This window comes from Pelodiscus sinensis, chromosome 27 (genome assembly GCF_049634645.1).
Source record: "Pelodiscus sinensis isolate JC-2024 chromosome 27, ASM4963464v1, whole genome shotgun sequence".
NCBI lineage: Eukaryota > Metazoa > Chordata > Testudines > Trionychidae > Pelodiscus > Pelodiscus sinensis.
In genome coordinates this window covers 1,983,500-2,001,691 of record NC_134737.1, presented here as the reverse complement: position 1 = coordinate 2,001,691, position 18,192 = coordinate 1,983,500, and the positions used below count along the sequence as shown (strand labels likewise).

Here is an 18,192-nt window from a genome sequence, read left to right as displayed (position 1 = left end):
TTGCCTCGCTTGCTCCCCCACGGCAGCCTGGCTAAGCGGCGCACAACTCAGCTGAGCACCACGGTGGGAGAAGAAGGGGGCGGGGCCCGGCTGTGTACATCACCGCCCCGCCCCCCTTCACCTCCCGCCATGGCGCTCGGCTGAGTTCTGCACCACTCCGCCGAGCTGCCGCAGGGGAGCAAGCGGTGCAAGTGGCCATTTAGGCTGCGTGCTCCCTGTGCTGCATGAGGAGCATGGAGCCCAAACAGCCGCTTGCGCTGCTTGCCCCCACACGGGGAGTGTGGTGTCCCCCGAATGAGAGGCAGGAGGGGGAGGAGAAGAGAAAGGGAGAGTGAGAGGCAGGAGGGGGAGAAGAGAAAGAGACGGAGAGAGAGGCAGGAGGCGGAAGAGAGCTGAAGGGGAGGGGGAGGCAGAAGGAGGAGGAGGAGGAGAGAGAGAGACGGACACGGAGGAGAGTCCCGAAAAATCCCGTTGTGTGATGGGTAATTGGCTAGTTAAAAAAGGAAGCCTTTGCTCACTCACAAATCAAGCAGCACAATAGGGGGCAGGAGCCGTTTTCTGGACTCTGGCTGCTGGGAAGTTAATGGGAAAGGTGCGAGCAGCTGGAGAGCTCCAAGGGAACAACCAAAAGATTCAATTTCCAGAGAAAGAAACTCTCTTTGCAGGCGCCAGGCAGCGCATTATGGAGCAACACAGACTCCATCTCCCCGGGAGCTCACATGGAACAGCCTGTGTCAGCTGGCACCCGGTGTTCTGTGTGCTAGCAAAGGGCACCCAGGATCACATCTCAGACGAGCCGGGTAACTCTCACTGAGTCGGCACAGAAGAGCAACTGGCCACGGCAGCCCGCTGACAATGCACAAACGGCTTGACAGCAGAGAAGGCAAAGTCCCACTCTTTGGCTGTGTCTAGACTACATAGTTCTTCTGGAAAAAGATACGCAAATTGCAAACCGCAATTTGCATATCTTTTTCTGCTTCTTTTTTCAGAAGAGGCTTTTCTTACATTTGGCCTGTCTACACTGGACCAAATGTCGGAAAAAACCCCTTTTTCAGAACATCCCTTCTTCCTCATAAAACAAGGTTTACAGGGATGCCGAAAAAATGCGTCTGCTCTTCTGAAAAAAATTTCGGAAGAACAGACGCGTTCCTTGGATGTGGCAGAGTTTTTCTGGGATACTATCCCGGGAAAACTCTGCAGTCCAGATATACCCATAGCATCTTTGGAGTGGGGTAGACTTTACACCATCCCCTTGTTGGGAATGAGGAAGAGACTGGCTCAGAGAGATCTGCCTGGATGTATTTGCTGGCAGGCCTATCCACATAAACTACTCAAAAGCAACTGGCTTTCAGACAATAAAGGCCTGTTGGGATTCCTGGTGGCATTCGTTGTTTAAAAACACAATCTCCTTCCAGGACAGAAATGCCAATAACACTCCCCGGATGCCTTTTAGTTCCAAGGAGGCCTATGTAGTTTATTTACATCTCACCAATTAGGAGTTACAAATAACATTCATCAGAAGGGAATTTGCCCCATTTCTACTCTGGGGCAGGATTTTATAGCTATAATGCTGCACTTGTTTCCTTCCCCCTGCATAGACTCAGAAAGTGCATGTCCCTGAGCAGAGGTTTGCAGGATGGGTCGCCTTTTCTGAATCAAGCGCTCTGCAGGGCTGAGCCAAGCCACAGCCCCCACCAGAATAGAGCTGGTCATTGCTCTGAGATTAATACTGGCAAGAAGGGGATTTGCTTTTTTTAAGAGAGACACACAGCTCATTAATTCTCCTTGGTGCCCAGCTAAGCACACGGATGCACCCCTCAAGTTGCAAGACCTTTGGGGCAGGCCTGGTCTGTACTCGGAACAGAACCAAGCACCCATTCAGTACGGCTGGGGGGAAAATGGGACGACCGGTTGTTTTCACTGACATTGGAACGTGGACACTTTTAGACCAGCTCTTCCACTGACAACCAACAATAATTGGGCCAATCCCCCGTTTTGGCATCTGGGAACTCACCCTGGGCTGGGTGCGAATGCTGCTCTGATAGAAGTCCCTGTGTGTTCATACCGTGCCCATCGCCAAGAGAAGGACACAGCGAGTGGATGGAAGGCTGCCTGGCCAGCAGGATGGCAAGCATGAGGCAAGGGTGCTAGGCCACGCCAGCCACAGCCTGGCTGGTTCCCAGAGCTGTCCTGGCGCAGCTGTTCCCTTCACTACGAGCAGAGGGGACTGGGCGTCAGAGCTGCGCAGGCCAGGCGACCAGGACGAGTGCCGTGACGAGAGCTGGACAGGCGCCCGCCCGTCCACGGGGATGTGGGAGCGGCAGCTCAGAGCTCAGCCGAACCGGGCAGCAGCGGTGCAGATCTCGAGGGGGGAAAGGGAGGGTTTGCACAGGACACCACGTGCTTCCCAGGCCTGGGGAACTGTCGCCCCTCCAGCTACCCCATTCTCACATTACCAGACCAGCCTGGGGGCACTCTCCTGTCCTGCAGAGGAGCCTCGGAGAGCCGTGTAGGAGCCCAGTCCTCTCGCAGGGCCCTGTCGGGCAGGGCTGGCTGTGGGTGATGGCAGCCGAACAGTCCTGCCTTGATCTCCCCACCGCGGGCCCTGGGCGGCTGTTCCGTCGCTAGCTGCTCCAGCTCTTGTGCCCGGGGCTGGGGAGCAGCCGGCGGAGACGGGGCGCGGCGGGCAGCCTGGGACTCCCGGGTTTCTTTCTCCTCTCGCCGGAAAGGCAGGCAGCACCAACGCTCTGTGGCCAGGCCGCCCCTGCGCCCCAGCCCTGCTCCCATGGCGACGGCAGCCGCCTCGCGCCCCGGGGCAGCGTGGCCTCACGTGTAATTGCCGGGGCCGCCCAGAGGAATCACGAACACGGAGATGTCGTCTCCAGAGCCCAGCTTGTCGTTGGCCAGCCGCCAGCCCCGCTCCTTCAGCACCCCTCTGGACCTCAGCACCAGCTCGTGGGCCACCATGGTGTACCTGCAGCGCCGCCAGGCCCAACAGCCAGTCAGCGGCCAGGCGCCTCGCCTCCGGGCAACCCCCCACCCTCGCGCCCCCCGGGGCTCCCTGTGCTCCGAGGAGAAAGGGGGCCGCTGGCGGGGCCCATGGGAGAGGACGGAGACAGCAAGGGGAGGGAAGAGTCGGGCACTGCTCTCAGAGGATCCCTCCCCTCCTGCGCTCTACGGCGGGGTGGGAAACCTGCGGCCTGGGGCCCAGATCCAGCCCCTGGCTTGCCTGGAGGCTTGGGTCCCCCCCAGCTTTGGAGAGCTCCACTCCAGAGCTTGGGGGCCCCACACAATCTACCAGCCCGGCCCCCAGGCTCTGGTGTGCGAGGGGAATGTGGGGCGTGCCTTTCTGCTTCTCAGGCAGGGGCCACGTCAGTGAGGTCTCCTTTCGTGCAGCCCCCGACTGGTTTTTCTGGGGGCCAGCGGCTCCTGACCCAAAAAGGGTTCCTCTCCCCCGTGCTAGGGGAAGCAGCATCCCCCAGTCAGGGGCTGTGAGGCGGAGACATGGGCCCTCTGAGGAGAGATGGGGACAGGCTGAGGGAACTGTGGGCGAGGACGCGTCTCCGTGGCCCGCGCCCAGGCTTAGCAGCCTGGAAGGGAACAATGGTGGCAAGTGAGCCACCTGAGGCGGGAGGGTGGGCGCTGGGGGCCTTGGGGCCCCACAACAGGGCGCCTGGACCTCAACTCACCTGCAGGGGTCGTTTGGCTCGTGGCCCATCAGCACCTCTGTGACCACCTCGGCCACCTCCCTGTCACTGGTGACGTCCCAGAGCCCGTCCGTTCCCAGCACCAGCACGTCGTCGGGGCAGTGCTCGTACTGCGTCAGGTCGTAAACGCGGACCTGGCGGGAGACGGGGGCTCAGCGCCAACAGCAGCACCAGGCGCTTGGGAAAGGGCCTGTCCGGCGCCGGCCCGGCTCCCCAGGAGGTTCCCGTCTCGCTGTCTCTTCCAGTCACCTCCCCGTCCCAGCGGGGCTCACAAGACCAGAGAGGGGACAGAAAGGTGGGACCTCTGCACCCAGCCACGTGGCCCCAGCTCCCCTCTGTCCAGGCGGGACAGCCCTGCCCTCCCCTGCTCACAGGGGTGAGGGAGGGGAACTGAATTTAGCACCGGGAGGTGCTTGGCTATCACGGAGTCGGGGGCCAGATGCCTGGGCCCACGTGCCACGGCACAGCCGTGCAACAGGCCCCGGCGTGGAATACCCAGGGTGGTGTAAAGCAGAGGAGCGGTGCCTTGGCAGAGATCGTGAGGTGCCAGCCCACGGTCCCAGCCCCTCCCTGAGGTGTGCCCTCCATCTGCTCACGCGCCCCAGCCCCCGAGGGCAGTCCCGGGCCAGCCCAGCTCACCTCAGGGACACAGGAGAGGAAAGGCTTGATGTGGATATTGGAGTTGTACACCTTCAGGTCGTGGTCTCCTAAGCCCCGAGTGACCCCGATTGTAGCCATCACCCGGGCCTGCAGAAAAGCAACCCAGTCACCGTCTGCCCCCTCGCGGCACCAGGGAAACACACGCACAATGGGTGCCACCGTGAGTGCATCTGCAGAGGGCATGCGTGGGCCTTTGGGCTCGCTAGAGAAAACAGGGCAGGAATTTAAACCTTCGGAGACCCGAATCTCCCCTTCCTCCCAGTCCACCCGGCGGCAGAAGTCAGACAAGAAGAGTCCTCCCAAACCATTGCAGGCTCTACCGTCCCGGCTCCATGCTTGGATGTCTACGTCCCTATAAACTCCCAGCTTCTGTTCAATGCGGATTGTGTCGGCATGACATAGCCCATGTTCACTGCTTTGATATGGCTATGATACACGTCCTACAAAGCAGGCCTGGCGAGGATCATTTGAAAACCCATAATCTACTGAACATCACTGTCCTGTTAAAACATGCGGAACATCAGTGTGTGGAAAGCTATGAGATTTTGCTGTACGCTTGTGTTATATGTTGTAATGCTGGGAAATGATCACATTCCAGCTCCTCAGAGACTGGTCCCAGGTGTGAGAAGACTATTAACCGCAGGGGAGAGTATAAATTAAAGAATGCACGTCAGCTTCAAGACGACTCAAACTTCACGTACACAGAAGGTTCAGGCAAGAAATTGACAATGTCCCTAAAGGACATTTTGAATCTCCTCTATGCAGGGATCTGCTTTGCCTATACTCCAGCTGGGGGTATCCTCAAAGAGGGGAAAAAAGGAATAAACATGGACAGGTGACAGCACACAAGTTACCTCTCCTCCCCATCTCTGCTCATGGCAGGAAGTACAAGCCACATTTCTGGGGGGCACAGCTGGGACGGAGGCACGCATGCAAGGCTGGGAGAGCATTCATGTATTCAGCGGGGAGGGACTTAGCATGCCAGTGGCTGTGGGTGAGCAGAGGCTGGAGGGGCTGCAGATGGGGAACGTCGGGATGTCACACCTGCAGGCCCTCAGCTCTTTACCTTTTTTCCTTCTCCATAGATAAGTGGAAACTTCAGGTCGTCCTCTACTATCCTTTTATAGGCCCTGGATACAGACAGAGAGGGGAGCTGTCACAGGGGAGGTAAAGAGTCCCAGCAGCACCCTGGGCTGTTTTCAACAGAGCGGCCGGTGCCCATCGGACACGCAGGCCCTGCCTACGCTGGCAGGTGCCAAGGGGTGCAGCAGACCCCATCCACGAGGGTAGGGCTGCACGGCGGGGGCCTCTCACTCTGCCGGGGCAGGAGGGTCTAAGCAGCTAAGCCCCCCGCTGGCCCCAAGCTAACGAGCAGGTGGGGGGGGGGCATTACCAGCCGCTCATGTTCTGGTCTCTGTACAGCATCTTCTTCCCCAGCTCCTTGTGCTGAATCCTCCGGGGAAACTCCAGGTGCGTGAACTCATTCCCCAGCAGCTCCGGCCTCAAAAACCCCTAAGGGGAGAAACCAGCCGATTCAGCCTCAGCCTCCCCCCGCCCCCACACACGCCCACATGGCCCGGAGATCTGCAGCGGAACAGTTAACCAGGTAAGTGGTGTACCCGGGATTGGGTAATCGGTTAACCGTGTGGCCGGGGATCCGCAGCTGGCTCCTCCAGCCAGCCCTCCGGTTAACTGGTTACCTGCTAAGCATGCCGGGAAGGCTAATACTTACTGGCTACCAGTTAACCTTGCCCATTCCTAGAGCAGACCGCAAACGCTGACCCAACCCAGAGACTGTACCGGGAGCTCAGACATGCAAGCAAGAGGGAGCGACCTCTCTCCTCTCCGCAGGAGCCTCCATGCCACGGTGAACACCCTTGCCTCTGTTCATCTGCCCGGACACGGACAGGAAGCACTGGGAGTTAGATACTGCATTAGCCGCCGGGGCAGAGCCATTGTCAACACCCGCTCCTGAAAGGAGTTTCTCAAAGCAGGGGTTCCCCTCAGGCCCCCAATTCCCTTCCCAACCCCCCAAACCTTTAGCCCCACGTTTCTTCATGGGCCAGGTTCAGAAAAGGGTCACAGAGACAAACAGGGGTTTGGAATAGCAAGAGAGATTAGGAAGATGTGGACTTTTCAGCTGAGAGAAGAGGAGACACAGGGGGGATAGGATAGAGGTGTGTAAAATCACGACTGGTGTAGAAAAAGTGAGTAAGGAAAAGTTATGTACTTGTTCCCATAACATAGGAACTAGGGGTCACCAAATGAAATTAATAGGAAGCAGGTTTAAAACACACAAAATGAAGTTTTTCTTCACTCAGCACACAGTCAACCTGTGGAACTCCTTGCCAGAGGATGTGGTGAAGGCAAGAACTTTAACAGGGTTCAAAAAAGAGCTAGATAGATTCAAGGAGGTTAGGTCCATCCATGGCTATTAGCCAGGATGGGTAGGGAGGCTGTCCTAAGCCTCTGACAGAGGCTGGGAACAGGTGACAGATGAGGGATTGCTTGATGGTTCCGTGTTCTGCTCTCTCCCACTGGGACATCTGGCATTGGCCACTGTGGGCTGACAGGTACTGAGCAGGGGGCCTTTGGTCTGACCCAGTCTGGCCGCTCTTATGATCAGAGTGAGACCCACTGCTCTACTCACAGCCAGTTTCCCCCAGCACACCCCTAGCCAATGCATTGACAGCTCAAACTTACAAGTGAATCTTTTGTCTCAGCCCATCCCCTGAGCCCACAGGAGCGGGGCAGGGAGGAGGACACACAGTTATCACCCTCACCCCAGAGTTCAGGGTTAGCAAAGACCCGAGGGCCGAGACACAGGGAGGGACATGGTGGGGGGTTCTAGCGCCGTTGGCAAATGCCGATGGGTTAGCTGAGGGAAGATGACTGGGAGATGCAGGGGCCCAGTGTGGAGCTGCAGACAGGTGCTGCTGCTGCCAGGAATGCTGTTCCTAGAGGCTGGGAGCTCTGTCGACAGAACAGCACCCTGCGAAGGGACACACGCCCTCCATGGAAGCTGTGCAAGGGGCTGCTGAGCTGGTCCCCAACCTGCGGCATGCCGCGCCGTTGCTGCAGTTCCTGCCTCTCTGCCGCAGTTTGCTTTGGATGCAAAGCCACCAAAAGGAGGTTGGCTGAATCGACTCCCCCAGACCCATGGAGCGAATACAGAGCTGGTCCTCCGATTGCTCAGCTTTTCTGCCACCCGCAACGGCAGCCAATCCACTGCTGGGTGCAATTTCCTCCTCTCCGGGGCGGTTTGCAAACAGAGCGGAGGCCAGGCCACCTCTTGGTGGTTTTCCAAGGTATATTCTGAGCCAGCAACCCTCAGCTCGCTCATATGTCACCTTCTCCCTCTCCCTCTCGGGAAGGGGGGAGGGGGCAGGGTGTCTTTGCAACCTTATCAAGTTTCACCTTGCAGCAGACTCAGCTTCCCAAGGCGTGCTGGAAAGGGAAGCTCTCAGGAACCACAAGAGCGATGCTCAGCCTTCATCGGGTTCCTGAGTGCTGTAGCGGGCACCTTGGTGTGCAACCAAGACGTGGCACTAACGTGCTCGGTCCTCCGGAGGGGCCTGGGCACGCGCTGGACAAAGGGGGAGGATGCGTATCGGCCGGGAGACGGGCAGTGGGACAGCCCTAACAAATAGCCCCAGGGTGACCGAGAGCGAGGGGGCTCGCTCCTCCCGTCCGACTCTCAGGCCCAGCACACGGCCACCCTGCACACCAGCACTGCCTGCCAGCCCTGTGCCCGGAGCAGGGGCAGGGCAAAGCACAGCAAACCCCAGCTCCCCACTCTGGCCTGCGGGGACCTAGCGTGAGAGGAGTTCGGTCTCTCCACTGCGGCTGCGCCGTCAGCTGCGTGTCTGCATGAGATGATAGGGGCTACGGCCACCAACATTCAGCGTCACTGCCCACCAGACCCCCTGCGCTAGAGGGTCCAGGCCTCCTCTGCCATTCCCACCGCCAGAGACCTGGGCCCCATCTCTCCCCCCCGCCGGGCCTCTTCAGATGGCTGCAATTTCACCGGCTGGAGCAGAAGGCGGACGCCACCGCTCCCCCGGAGGTCCCCCCAGGTGACCTCATGCAGCTTTTGCTGTAGCTATCTCCCCGCAGCCCTGTGGGAGGCGGCGCAGAAGGAATCGGAGGAGAAGAAAGTTCTTTCTTACTAAAAACTGCAGCCTCTGCCTCTCTGTCTCTGGAGTAAACTCCCTGGACATTGGAATGATTTCCCCGTTACGGATGATAATGGCCCTGCAATGAAACATGGAATGATGAGATTAGTGGGGCAGGCAGGCGGCGGCTCGCTCCCATCACAGCCAAGGGAAGCAACAGCCACGGTGGCCGGAGGCGCCTGGTTCACCGACCGCACCTTTGAGGGGGGGGCGGCGCCCGCTGCCCATCCGCCAGCACGGATTTGTGTCTCTGCTGCCGACAGATGCCACCAGCCCCAGGCTAAGAACTGGCTGCTGGCTCCCAGCAACTTGGCACTCCTTACAAGTGCTGTCCTGCTGCAGCCCGGGGCCCTGCCGGCTCTTTGAACAGCTCCCTGCGGGCTCTTGCCACAGCTCAGTCTGCTCTGGCCGGAGCGGCCACTGGGGCGCCCCCGCGGCCTGTCCCCTCTGCAAACTGCCCCAAAGCTGCGCGTGGGAGAGGCGGGCATGGTGGGCACAGGCGACCCCGGGAAGACTAGAGAGGGCAAAAAGCAACACGCAGAAAGGGGAGAGCGCCTGCCTGGTGCGTGCGAGACAGGACGGGCTGTTCCTCCGACATGTAATGAGAGCAGCTCACGGCCGTGGCCAGAGGTCACCCAGTGCAGCCACGGCCCTTGGGGTCAGCGGCCTCTCCCTGCCCTCTACGGCAGCAGGGTGCCCCGGGGCCTGCTGGGGGTTTGGGTTCCCGCTGGTCCAGGAAGCAGAGACCCCGTCTCTCGGGAGGGACCCATGGGGACAGCCAATGGATGAGGAGCAGCTGGCCGGCGTCCCGGGCCGGACAGTGGCTGGGCGAGACCAGAGCTCACCTATGCAGCCGGTTCTGCCCCCGTGCGTGCTCCGAGCCACAGCCTGCTGCAACCGGCCCGCAGGCCTGAGAGTTTGCTCAGCTGGACAGCAGGCTCCCTGGGGGAGCGCCCGGCCCCCAGCACAATGGGGCCCTTCCCCACGCTGCTGCATCCTCCACAGAGAGCCCAGCCCGCTGGCGGCAGGGTGACTGTGCGCGGGGTGGGGGAACGCCTGTTACCCAAGCCCAGGGAACCTGGCAGCACAGACAGCTGAGCCCCGGGCAGCACGCTGGATGTGAGCTACCCGCCACCACGCTCTAGCAGGGACCAGGCTGGGCCTCTCCCAGCCGTGCTGGCTCTGCTCAGCATGGCACAGCCTGGCAGGGTGGACAGGCCCTGGAGAGGCTTGCTCAGGCCGCTACAAGCCCCTGGAGACGAAAGTGGCTCCCGCCAGTTCCCGAGACTGGAACTTCCTCGGTTTGGCCCAGAGCACCTCGGCCAGGGCTGGGCAGCAATGCAGGCTCCATGCTGCCGGCAGCCCCACCGCGACCCGCTCCCCCTAGCCAGTGGTCAGCACAGGGCTTCAGCAGCTGGCAGGCCCACTCCAGCCCTCAGCAGGGAGCAAAACACCCCGCGCAGGGAGCCGAGGTCCCCGCCAACCACCAATTCCACCCCCCGTTTGCAGGGATGTCATTTAGGCAAGGGGGGGGGACTGTTTTCAAAGGTGCCTAAGTGATTTCGGATCCTAAGTCCCACTGACTTGCACTAGGACTCGCGCGCCCAAGTCAGGCTGGTGCCTCTGTAAATGAGCCCCAGACTGCAGGTGCCAAAGGGGCTTGTCCACACACGGCTTCTGCAGCACCCACGCTACCAGCCTCCCCCCACCGAAAGGTGCCTGCCCCGCCGGGCTCAGCCGTGCTGCAATGAAACCCGGGAGGCACCACCACGGCTGGCCTGGCTCGGGCCGCGGGGCTAGAAACGGCAGTGAGGGGGTTTGGGCTCAGACTGGACCCCGGGCTCTGAGGCCCCAACGGGTAGCGTCAGAGCCAGCTGGAGCCCGGCTGGCCACACTGGCACGTTCAGCCCCCCGGCCCGGCGCTCCCGGCTCCCCCAGTGTTGCAGCGCAGGCGACGTCTCCCGCAAGGCGGTGTCCCCTCCCCGCTGGCTGGCGACGGAGCACAACGCCGGTCAGGAGCCCCATTTCAAACTCTCCAGACGGCGGAAAGGCCTGCTGGGCAATACAGCGGGGGGCAGCAGCCCACGCCAACAGGCCTCAGGGACGCTCGGGTCCCGCCTGTAATCACGCGCCAGGGGACGCTGCTAAGGAAGGGTCTGGAGCCTAGGCAAGCGAATCCCATTCTGCAGCTAGCACAGTGCTCCGGCTCAGGGAGGGCAGCAGCGTTTGCTCCTGCAGGCCTCCCTCTGTTGCTCCGAGGGCAGCGATGTCCGACCGCTTTGGACAGCTGGGCGTCGAGACCCCCCGGGAAGGCGCCCGAGCCTGCCGCGGCCAGCTGCATGCAGAGGCACGCGGCCCCCGCCTTCTCCTTGGAGCCGGGAGGCTCCGGGTCTTTCTTTTCCATGGCTCCTCAGCCAGTCTGTGCCTGTGCTCTGGAGGGGAGTGAGACCCACTCCCACCTGGCAGCAAAGGCGTCTCCGCCCGACTCTCGCTGTGACTGATGCTGCCCTGGCCCGGACGCCGACCCCTGCACACGCTCGCTCGCTCCTACCTGCTGTCGCCCGCGTTGGCCACGTAGAACTTCCCCAGGAGGTAAACGGCCGCCAGGGCGCAGCAGCCGCCCGCCACGAGCTGGGTGGTCCGCTCCCGCACCATCTGCTCGTCCTGCGGAGACACAGCAGGGCCAAGCCACCCGTGGGCTCAGAGCCCCACCTTCTAGGGGGGCTGCAGAACCAGACTGCGGGTGAGAGACAGCCACGCAGATGGAGCCGGGTTTACCAAGGTAACAGGCCTTCTGGCCCAGCCTCCCTCAGCAAGGACATCCCAGCACCAACCCGCCCCCCGGTCGGCCGACGGCTCTATGGCCTAGACACCCCGGCTGCTCCCTGGCCTGCCCTTGGAGCCTCCTGGCCTCCAACCCGTGCAACTCTGCCCTGGGGGGGCAGCAGCAAGAGGGTTACGGCCAGCCCCTCCTCTCCCTTCTCGCCCGCTCCGCTGGGCCCTGCTGCCTGCCGCTGAGGGTGCACAGCCAGGCCAGCCCGCCCCCTCCCACAGGATGCTCAGCACTGCACACGGGCCCCGGATCCAGGCAAAACAAAGTGCCCAGCGGCCAAGTGCCCTTCCTCCCCAAGGCCCTAGCACAGCTCGGAGCCGGCGGGGGTCAGCCAAGGCAGGGCCTGGCTCCGGAGTCCAGTGCTGAGCCCAAAATAGCCCTTCGCTGTCCTGTCAGCATGGGCCGCGAAAGGAAAGGAGCCTCCGTTCCAGCTGGAAGGCGCTGCCCAGCCAGGGCCAGGGCACACCCCCGGCCTGCTCCCGGGGGCTCCGGCCAGCAGGCACTGGGCACACGCTGCGGTTCCTACAGGGCAGGGTGAGAGGAGAGCTGCAGAGCACCGCTTCCCGCAGCTGCAAAGAGAACACAGCCTGGGGGCTGCGTGCACAGAGCCCTCCTTCCCGCCCCAGGGCCTGGGGCCTCCAAGCTGCTTCCTGGGGTGCCGCGAGGCAGCCCCCGTGTGACAGGGAAATGACACACCCGCATCCCTTAGCACTTCCTATTGCTAACGGTGACAAGCAGGACGTGGCACTGCATGGTGCTGCAGGAGATGCTGCTCTCGTGTGGCATGATGCCCAAAGCCAGATCCCCGAGCAGAGCGCCTCTGGCAAAGGGGTGCCAATTTGCACAGCGCGGGGCAGGAAGCAGGGCTGAGGGAGACCACAGAGGGAACTTTTCTCCTCCCTGTTCTCACTCTGCATGCTGTCACTAGCCACACACATGCCTAATTCTTTCGGGCATCCTGCTTCACTCTTGGAGTCAAGGCTCTCTTGCGGCAGTGAGTTCCACAGATTAACAATGTCACAAGTGTTGCAGGAAGGAGCCATTCATAGGCATTGCCTCCTCAGATGGTTCTCTGCCCTACTCCTCCCCTGGGGCCGGACTCTCCACCCACTGGCTCACCATCTGCTTGAAGGCGTTCTCGATTGCACCGATCACCAGGCTTTCCCGAGAGACTGCCTTCTCCAGGTGGAAGCGGGGCAGGGCGTCGTTGGGGAGCTCCACATCCTCTTCCGCGAGGGGAGCCCGGTTCCGCTCGGCCAGGGGTGCCCGTGAGTTGCTCTGCAGGCAGATTGGGGGCGGGGAGGAGTCCTGTAAGATACCCACCAGGTCCCTGAGCTGGTCACGGATGTGATGGTGAAGCAGCTTGGATGCCATGACAGCAGCGCCGCTGCCCGCGTGGCCGTCAAACAAGCCCCAGTAGTGGAAGCAAAGGTCCTGCCTGCCCTGCGGGGAGAAACGGGAAGGTTAAGGGAATTCCCCGGGGAAGCAAGACCAAGGGGAAGAGAGAGGGGCCCAGCTGAGCAGGGAGGGGAGGGATCCGCGGGTGGGGGCCTGTCGGCGCTCAGTGCCAGGTCTAGTCCAGCCCAGGACCAAGCCCGTGGTTCAGTGGCTGCAGAGAGGTGGTTAATGGGTGGCTCCAGCGCGGTTCCCCGCCCCGAGCGGCCCGTTCCCCGGGCTCTGCAGCGAGGCCAAGCACTGAGCGGACTGGAACCCACTCGCAGCCGGAGGGGACCTGCCCCGTCAGTGCCCGGCACGCATGGAACGTCTCCACAGGCGCCGTCGGGCCCTCGCCAGGCACAGGAGAGTCAGCGCTAGAGCCACAGGACACCCTGCAAGGAGCCCACCTGCCAGCATTCAGACAGCTCACCCCCTCCGCTTCCTGGGACGCCGGGTCACCCCTTGGACTGCAGCTCCGGTCCATCAGCACCACCTGACAGCAGGCCTGATCCTCATTGTGCTGGCTCTTCCCAGCATTTATCACCCTGGGGGACGGCAAGAGAGCGCGATTGGGGCCAAACCCTTATTCACCGGGGATTTCACTCCATGACTGTAGAGACACGGCCAGCGCCAGCCAGTCTTCCCTCTCCCTGGTGCTACAGCATGCAGAGAACATCGGAGAGGGGCCAGCGGACGGCAACCAAAACGATTCGGGGGATGGAGCACATGACCTACGAGGAGAAACTGAGGGATTTGGGTTTGTTTAGTTTGCAGAAGCGAAGAGTGAGGGGGGATTTGACAGCAGCCTTCAACTTCCTGAAGGGAGGTTCCAAAGAGGCTGGAGAGAGGCTGTTCTCAGTGGTGACAGATGGCAGAACAAGGAGCAATGGGCTCCAGTTACAGTGGGAGGTCTAGGCTGGATATTAGGAACAAATATTTCCCTAGGAGGGCGGGGAAGCACTGGGCTGGGTTCCCTAGGGAGGGGGTGGAATCTCCATCCCTAGGGGTGTTTAAATCCTGGCTCAACAAAGCCCTGGCTGGGCTGATTGAGTTGGGTTGGTCCTGCTTTGGGCCGGGGGCTGGACTGGATGGCTCCTGAGAGCTCTGCCAGCCCTGGGGTTCTATGAGCTCCCCACCGAGAGCAGCCAGCTGATCCGGGAGGCTCTTCCCTCCTGGAGCACCAGATAAAAGTCTGACTCGGAACCTGCTGGCAGCCCTGGCTGCAGCCATGTGCAAGATACCCCTAGCAAGTCCTGTGGCCCCAGGCCCTCAGCTCACGGGGCATGGCATCTCATGCAAACCCGCACGGGCATAAGCAGGAACGGGCCAGCCAGAGGTACCAGCAGAAACATTTGCCAACACACGCCACCAACTAAGCCATCTCCCCTCGCCGAGCACATTGCAGATCTCGATTGCAAAACCCGCATTGTGGGAGGAAGTCGTGGATATGCATAACAAGCCTGCACTTTCGGCAGCAGCTCTTCTCGCGGTTTGCAGGGAAGGGAGCCTGTCACATGGCCGAGAAGCAGTCAGAGCTAAACTCAAGGGCACTTTTCATGAGTTCCTCTAATGTCTGAATGGTTCCTACTTCTGAGAGCTCAAGTGCAGGGTTTTCTGTTCCCATTCCTGCCCTGGAGCAAGTGACATTTCAGAGTTCAAAAGCTGGAAAAAAAAACAAAAAACCCAAGCCCCCTCCCGTCTGAGCCTTGGCTTGCTACCATCACACTATGAGCACAAAACCCCCAACAGGGGTATGTAATCTAGCAAGGTGGTAACGTCAGAACTATAGTAACGCCAAAGGCTGGCTAGTGACTGCTTGGTTTATATAGTGAAATACCACCACAAGTGCACACTCCTGCAGGATACCCTCTTACAAAAAACTCTTAGAGCATCTCCAAGTTTGCCAGGATCCTCGTTAAATAAAGACAAAGTTCTGCTTAATGACAGACCTTGGCTTGTCCCTGGGGGGGCGGGGTGGGGAGGCTGTAAGGCAGGCTTCACTGTAGCACCCTGTCCGGGCAGTGTGTGTTAGAGAAGGACAACAACAGAGCCGTGAGCAGCACGGACAGGACAGACAGGAGAATAGGAAGGGCTTGGAAAGTCCAGCCCCAGAACTGGAGCAGTGCCCACACGCACCGTTGTGAAAAGCGGCGGATCAGAGAAAAGCACCCAGAAGTGAACCCCTTGCACCTCTCCCCGTGCAAGAGGCGGCCTTGGCAGAGAATCCCCCAGAAAGTCTCGTTTTTGCCCTCTTTGCAGCTGGCGCGTCAGAAGTCTCAGGGCCGGCTACAGGGCAGAGGTGATGGTGCCAAAACCAGCCAGGCTGTAGGAGGGTCCCTCGTGATCCTCCCCAGGAGCGGAGTTGACTCAACTGGCCTAACATCTCTGGAAATGGCCCGAGCAATGCAGCCAAGTTGGCTGATGGGGGAAGGGAGGGGAGGGCAATGCTGCTCCGAAGGAGCACAACAGGAGCAGGGCTGTAAGGAGGAAGTGGGAGGCTGCTTGTTCCTGAGCGCCTGCGGGGGGTCAATTCCCTGACTCTCATGGGCTCCTTGAGCCTCAGTTTCCCCTGTGAAAAGGGTTGGAGTGAGACACAGCCGGAAACGACACTGCAAGTCGTCAGACGCTCGGATGCTGCAGGGACCAGGCTGGGAAAATGCCATAGGCACCCGCATGGCACCAGAGATCGGAAGAGCCAGACACCCTATGGGACAAGCAGCAGAGGAAAGGGCAAACCAGCAGCCCAAATGGCACAGCCCGGCTCCTCTCAGGCCTGCTTTAGAATGGTCTGAGGGCCAGGCTCCAGCACCCTGGTTCACACTTCGCCTGCGCATCGTCCCCGGCAGCCAGCGGGGCTGCTCCCCCGCCAAACGGGGTGCTCCTGGGTAAGTCTTTGCAGGCCTGGGGCTAGACACTAATCATGGGAGAGCAGCAGGCTCTGGCCCATCACGTTTGCAGCCCTGCCCAAGGGCCTGGTGTCACCTGAGCAGGTACGCAGGTAAACCAAGACCCAGCTATTTACAAGGGAAACAGCTTCTGTCTTCCAGGACAGGCACCCAAGGGAGCCAGGGTCAGCCCAGCCCCTTGGCCAACTAGCTACCGAGATTTGCAACAGCCTTCTTCCAGCCAAGAGAGGATCTCCTGCGGCAAACAGTCAGGCTGAAGGGCAGAGGCCACGGCAGGGATAGGAACCTGTAACAGGATGAAAACAAACGGAGCTTCCCTCTATCCGCCCCACAGGTTTGAACCGCAGGGGAGGAAGCGAAAGTGGGTGGTCTGCATGGCTGCCCAGGCCCAGGCCTTGCTCCGGCTCAGCTCCTGGCTTCCAAGGCTGGAAATTGAACTGCAAAGACGGCTAAAAATGCAGCTCCCATGTGGGCCTTTCCCCTCTGTCCCTGCGGGCAGCCTGGCGGCCGGGACACAGAGCCATGCGCAGCCGTTCACTGGGCAGAACCGAAAAACCTCGGATTCACGGCAACAGTCATGGCCCTCTGGGGAAGCCAGCCACAGCACAGCCACCATCCTGCCATCAGGCGTCCCCGTAGGGATGTGAACAAGTAACCAGTGACCTGGTAACCCTGAGCGAGTGATGCACAGCAGGCGCCAGTTAACCGGTGCCTGGGAGCAGCCCGCTGTGGGTGCAGGGCTGCCCCACTGTGGATGGGGAGCTGGTGGGATCCACAGCTCTCAGGCCAGCACAGGGTGTAGCCGTTCCATCTGGCAAACGCCCGGGCCCAGCGCTGGGGTCCCGCTTAGTTGGGGAAATGTTTAACCGAGTAATAGGGATTTGACACCCCTGCCCCCATTCATGCACACCCCTGGGCTCAGGCTCACACCACTCCCCGATTACCCGTGTGCCCAAGTGTCGCTGAACGGGGCCGGCCACACGTCCTGCCAAAGGCTTTAGAGACGCCAAGCGCCACAGCTACTGACAGCGGCAGAGACCTTGGCTCAGCCAGGAAGGCAAGTGCCTTGGGGAGTTGCACGCTGCTGCAGGCTGGGCTCTGCCAGGCGCAGGGGGGGGACCTGGAGAGACCCCAGGGCAGAGCAAGGGAGCTATTCAGGGCGCAGGTGCTGGAACTACCAGGCGGTTTCCATCCTGCCCAGGGTTCACAGCGGGCTCTCAGCGCCCCTGACTGAGTCAAGTCTCCAGGGTCCCTCCTCACAGGGACCCGGCCGGGCAGCGCCCATTCCGGACGGTGCCCCCGCCCTGCGCGCTGGGCAACTGTCGTCACTGGCCTGCCCCGAGCTGCGGCCCTTCTCTCCGCCCCAGCGGCCCCGGAACAAGGGGGCGCCGCCGCAGCCCGGACCTGAGCCCCTCCCGTCCCGGGAACGGCCGGTGCCAGGGCTCCCAGCGCCGCCGTGCGCCCCCGTGCCAGCGCCCCGGGCATCTCCCCGTGCGCCCTGCCCGGCCCCGCCGCGCACCTCGGCCGGCTCTGCCCCCGCCCCCGGCCCGGCGCCCCGCGGCTCACTCGGCGTAGCCGGTGCTCCAGGGCAGGCGGCGGCTCTCCCGGGGGCTCTGCACGGCTCGGCCCGCGTGATCGTCCGCCCGCTGCAGCTCCTCCGAGGTGAGCTGCAGAAAGGCCGGTCTGCAGAAGACGCCGCCCTCGGGCGCTCCCCGGCTGGGGCCGGGCGGGACCAAGACCGGAGCCGGAGCCGGAGCCGGGGCCGGAGCCGGGGTCGGCGAAGGAGGCGAGTCCCGCGGGGGCTGAGCGCCGGGCGTGGGACCCAGGCCCCCCACCAGCTGCGCCACCGCCGTGCGCACCCTGCCCAGCATGCTGCCTCCGCCGCCAGCCCTGCCCGCGCAGCGCCTGGGGGCGGGCCGGCCCCGCTCCCCGCCTCCCGCGCACCCGGCCCCGCCCCGGCACCCCGAGATCCTCCGGCCTGGTCACTGACCCCCAGCTCCTTAACCTCCTGCTCCCTCCGGCGCCTCCAGCCTCATAAGCTCCCGCTGCTCACTTCGCTGACCCCTAAGCACCCCGAACCCCCTGCACCCTCCTCCAGGACCCCCAGGACCACTTCACTGCTCACCAGGACCCCCAAACTCCTGCACCCCACTGCCCCTCCCTCACCTCCCAGAGCCGTCACTGAGCCTCCTCCAGCACCAGAGACCCCCCAGCACCCCTCCCTCAGTACCCCAAGAGCCCTGCCCTCTCCTCACCACCCCAAGACTCTCCGCTGTGCCCTCCTACAACACCAAGCCCCCATCCCTCCACCCTTGAAACCTCCAGTGCTTCCCCTGCAGTGCCCATGACAGCCCCCACTGCCCTCCCTACAACAGCCCCTCAATCCACCCAGCACTCCCTTTGCTCCCCACATCTCGGGGACCATGTGGCCCCTGCAGTTCCCTTGGGGATCATAGGGGCCAACAAGTCAATTT

General features: G+C 61.7%; 1 protein-coding gene across 2 annotated transcripts; it reads right to left on the bottom strand.

Annotated features, from left to right (window-relative positions):
• Nucleotides 1-387: 387 nt before the first annotated feature.
• On the bottom strand, nucleotides 388-17,626 carry PPM1J (protein phosphatase, Mg2+/Mn2+ dependent 1J). 2 transcript variants are annotated; one of them, XM_075910002.1, is made up of 10 exons: nucleotides 17,285-17,626; nucleotides 13,243-13,357; nucleotides 12,495-12,818; nucleotides 11,094-11,206; nucleotides 8,537-8,621; nucleotides 5,761-5,879; nucleotides 5,434-5,497; nucleotides 4,347-4,454; nucleotides 3,690-3,841; nucleotides 388-2,974 (listed from the first exon to the last, which is right to left on the bottom strand). In XM_075910002.1, exons 1-10 carry the CDS (start codon nucleotides 17,587-17,589, stop codon nucleotides 2,827-2,829), a joined length of 1,533 nt encoding a protein of 510 aa, XP_075766117.1. In that variant the 5' UTR covers nucleotides 17,590-17,626; the 3' UTR covers nucleotides 388-2,826. The 2 variants fall into 2 exon arrangements, with proteins under 2 accessions (XP_075766117.1, XP_075766118.1); XM_075910003.1 differs by lacking the exon at nucleotides 17,285-17,626 and having other exon boundaries at nucleotides 389-2,974; nucleotides 13,220-17,227.
• Between the last annotated feature and the right edge of the window lie 566 nt (nucleotides 17,627-18,192).

Coding starts and splice junctions, on each gene's coding strand:
- PPM1J (XM_075910002.1), bottom strand. CDS start 17,589: ATGCTGGGCAGGGTGCGCACGGCGGTGGCGCAGCTGGTGGGGGGCCTG. Junction 13,358..17,284: donor TGGAGCACCGGCTACGCCGA/GTGAGCCGCGGG, acceptor GCCGTCCCCCAG/GGTGATAAATGCTGGGAAGA. Junction 2,975..3,689: donor GAGCCAAACGACCCCTGCAG/GTGAGTTGAGGT, acceptor GCGGCGCTGCAG/GTACACCATGGTGGCCCACG.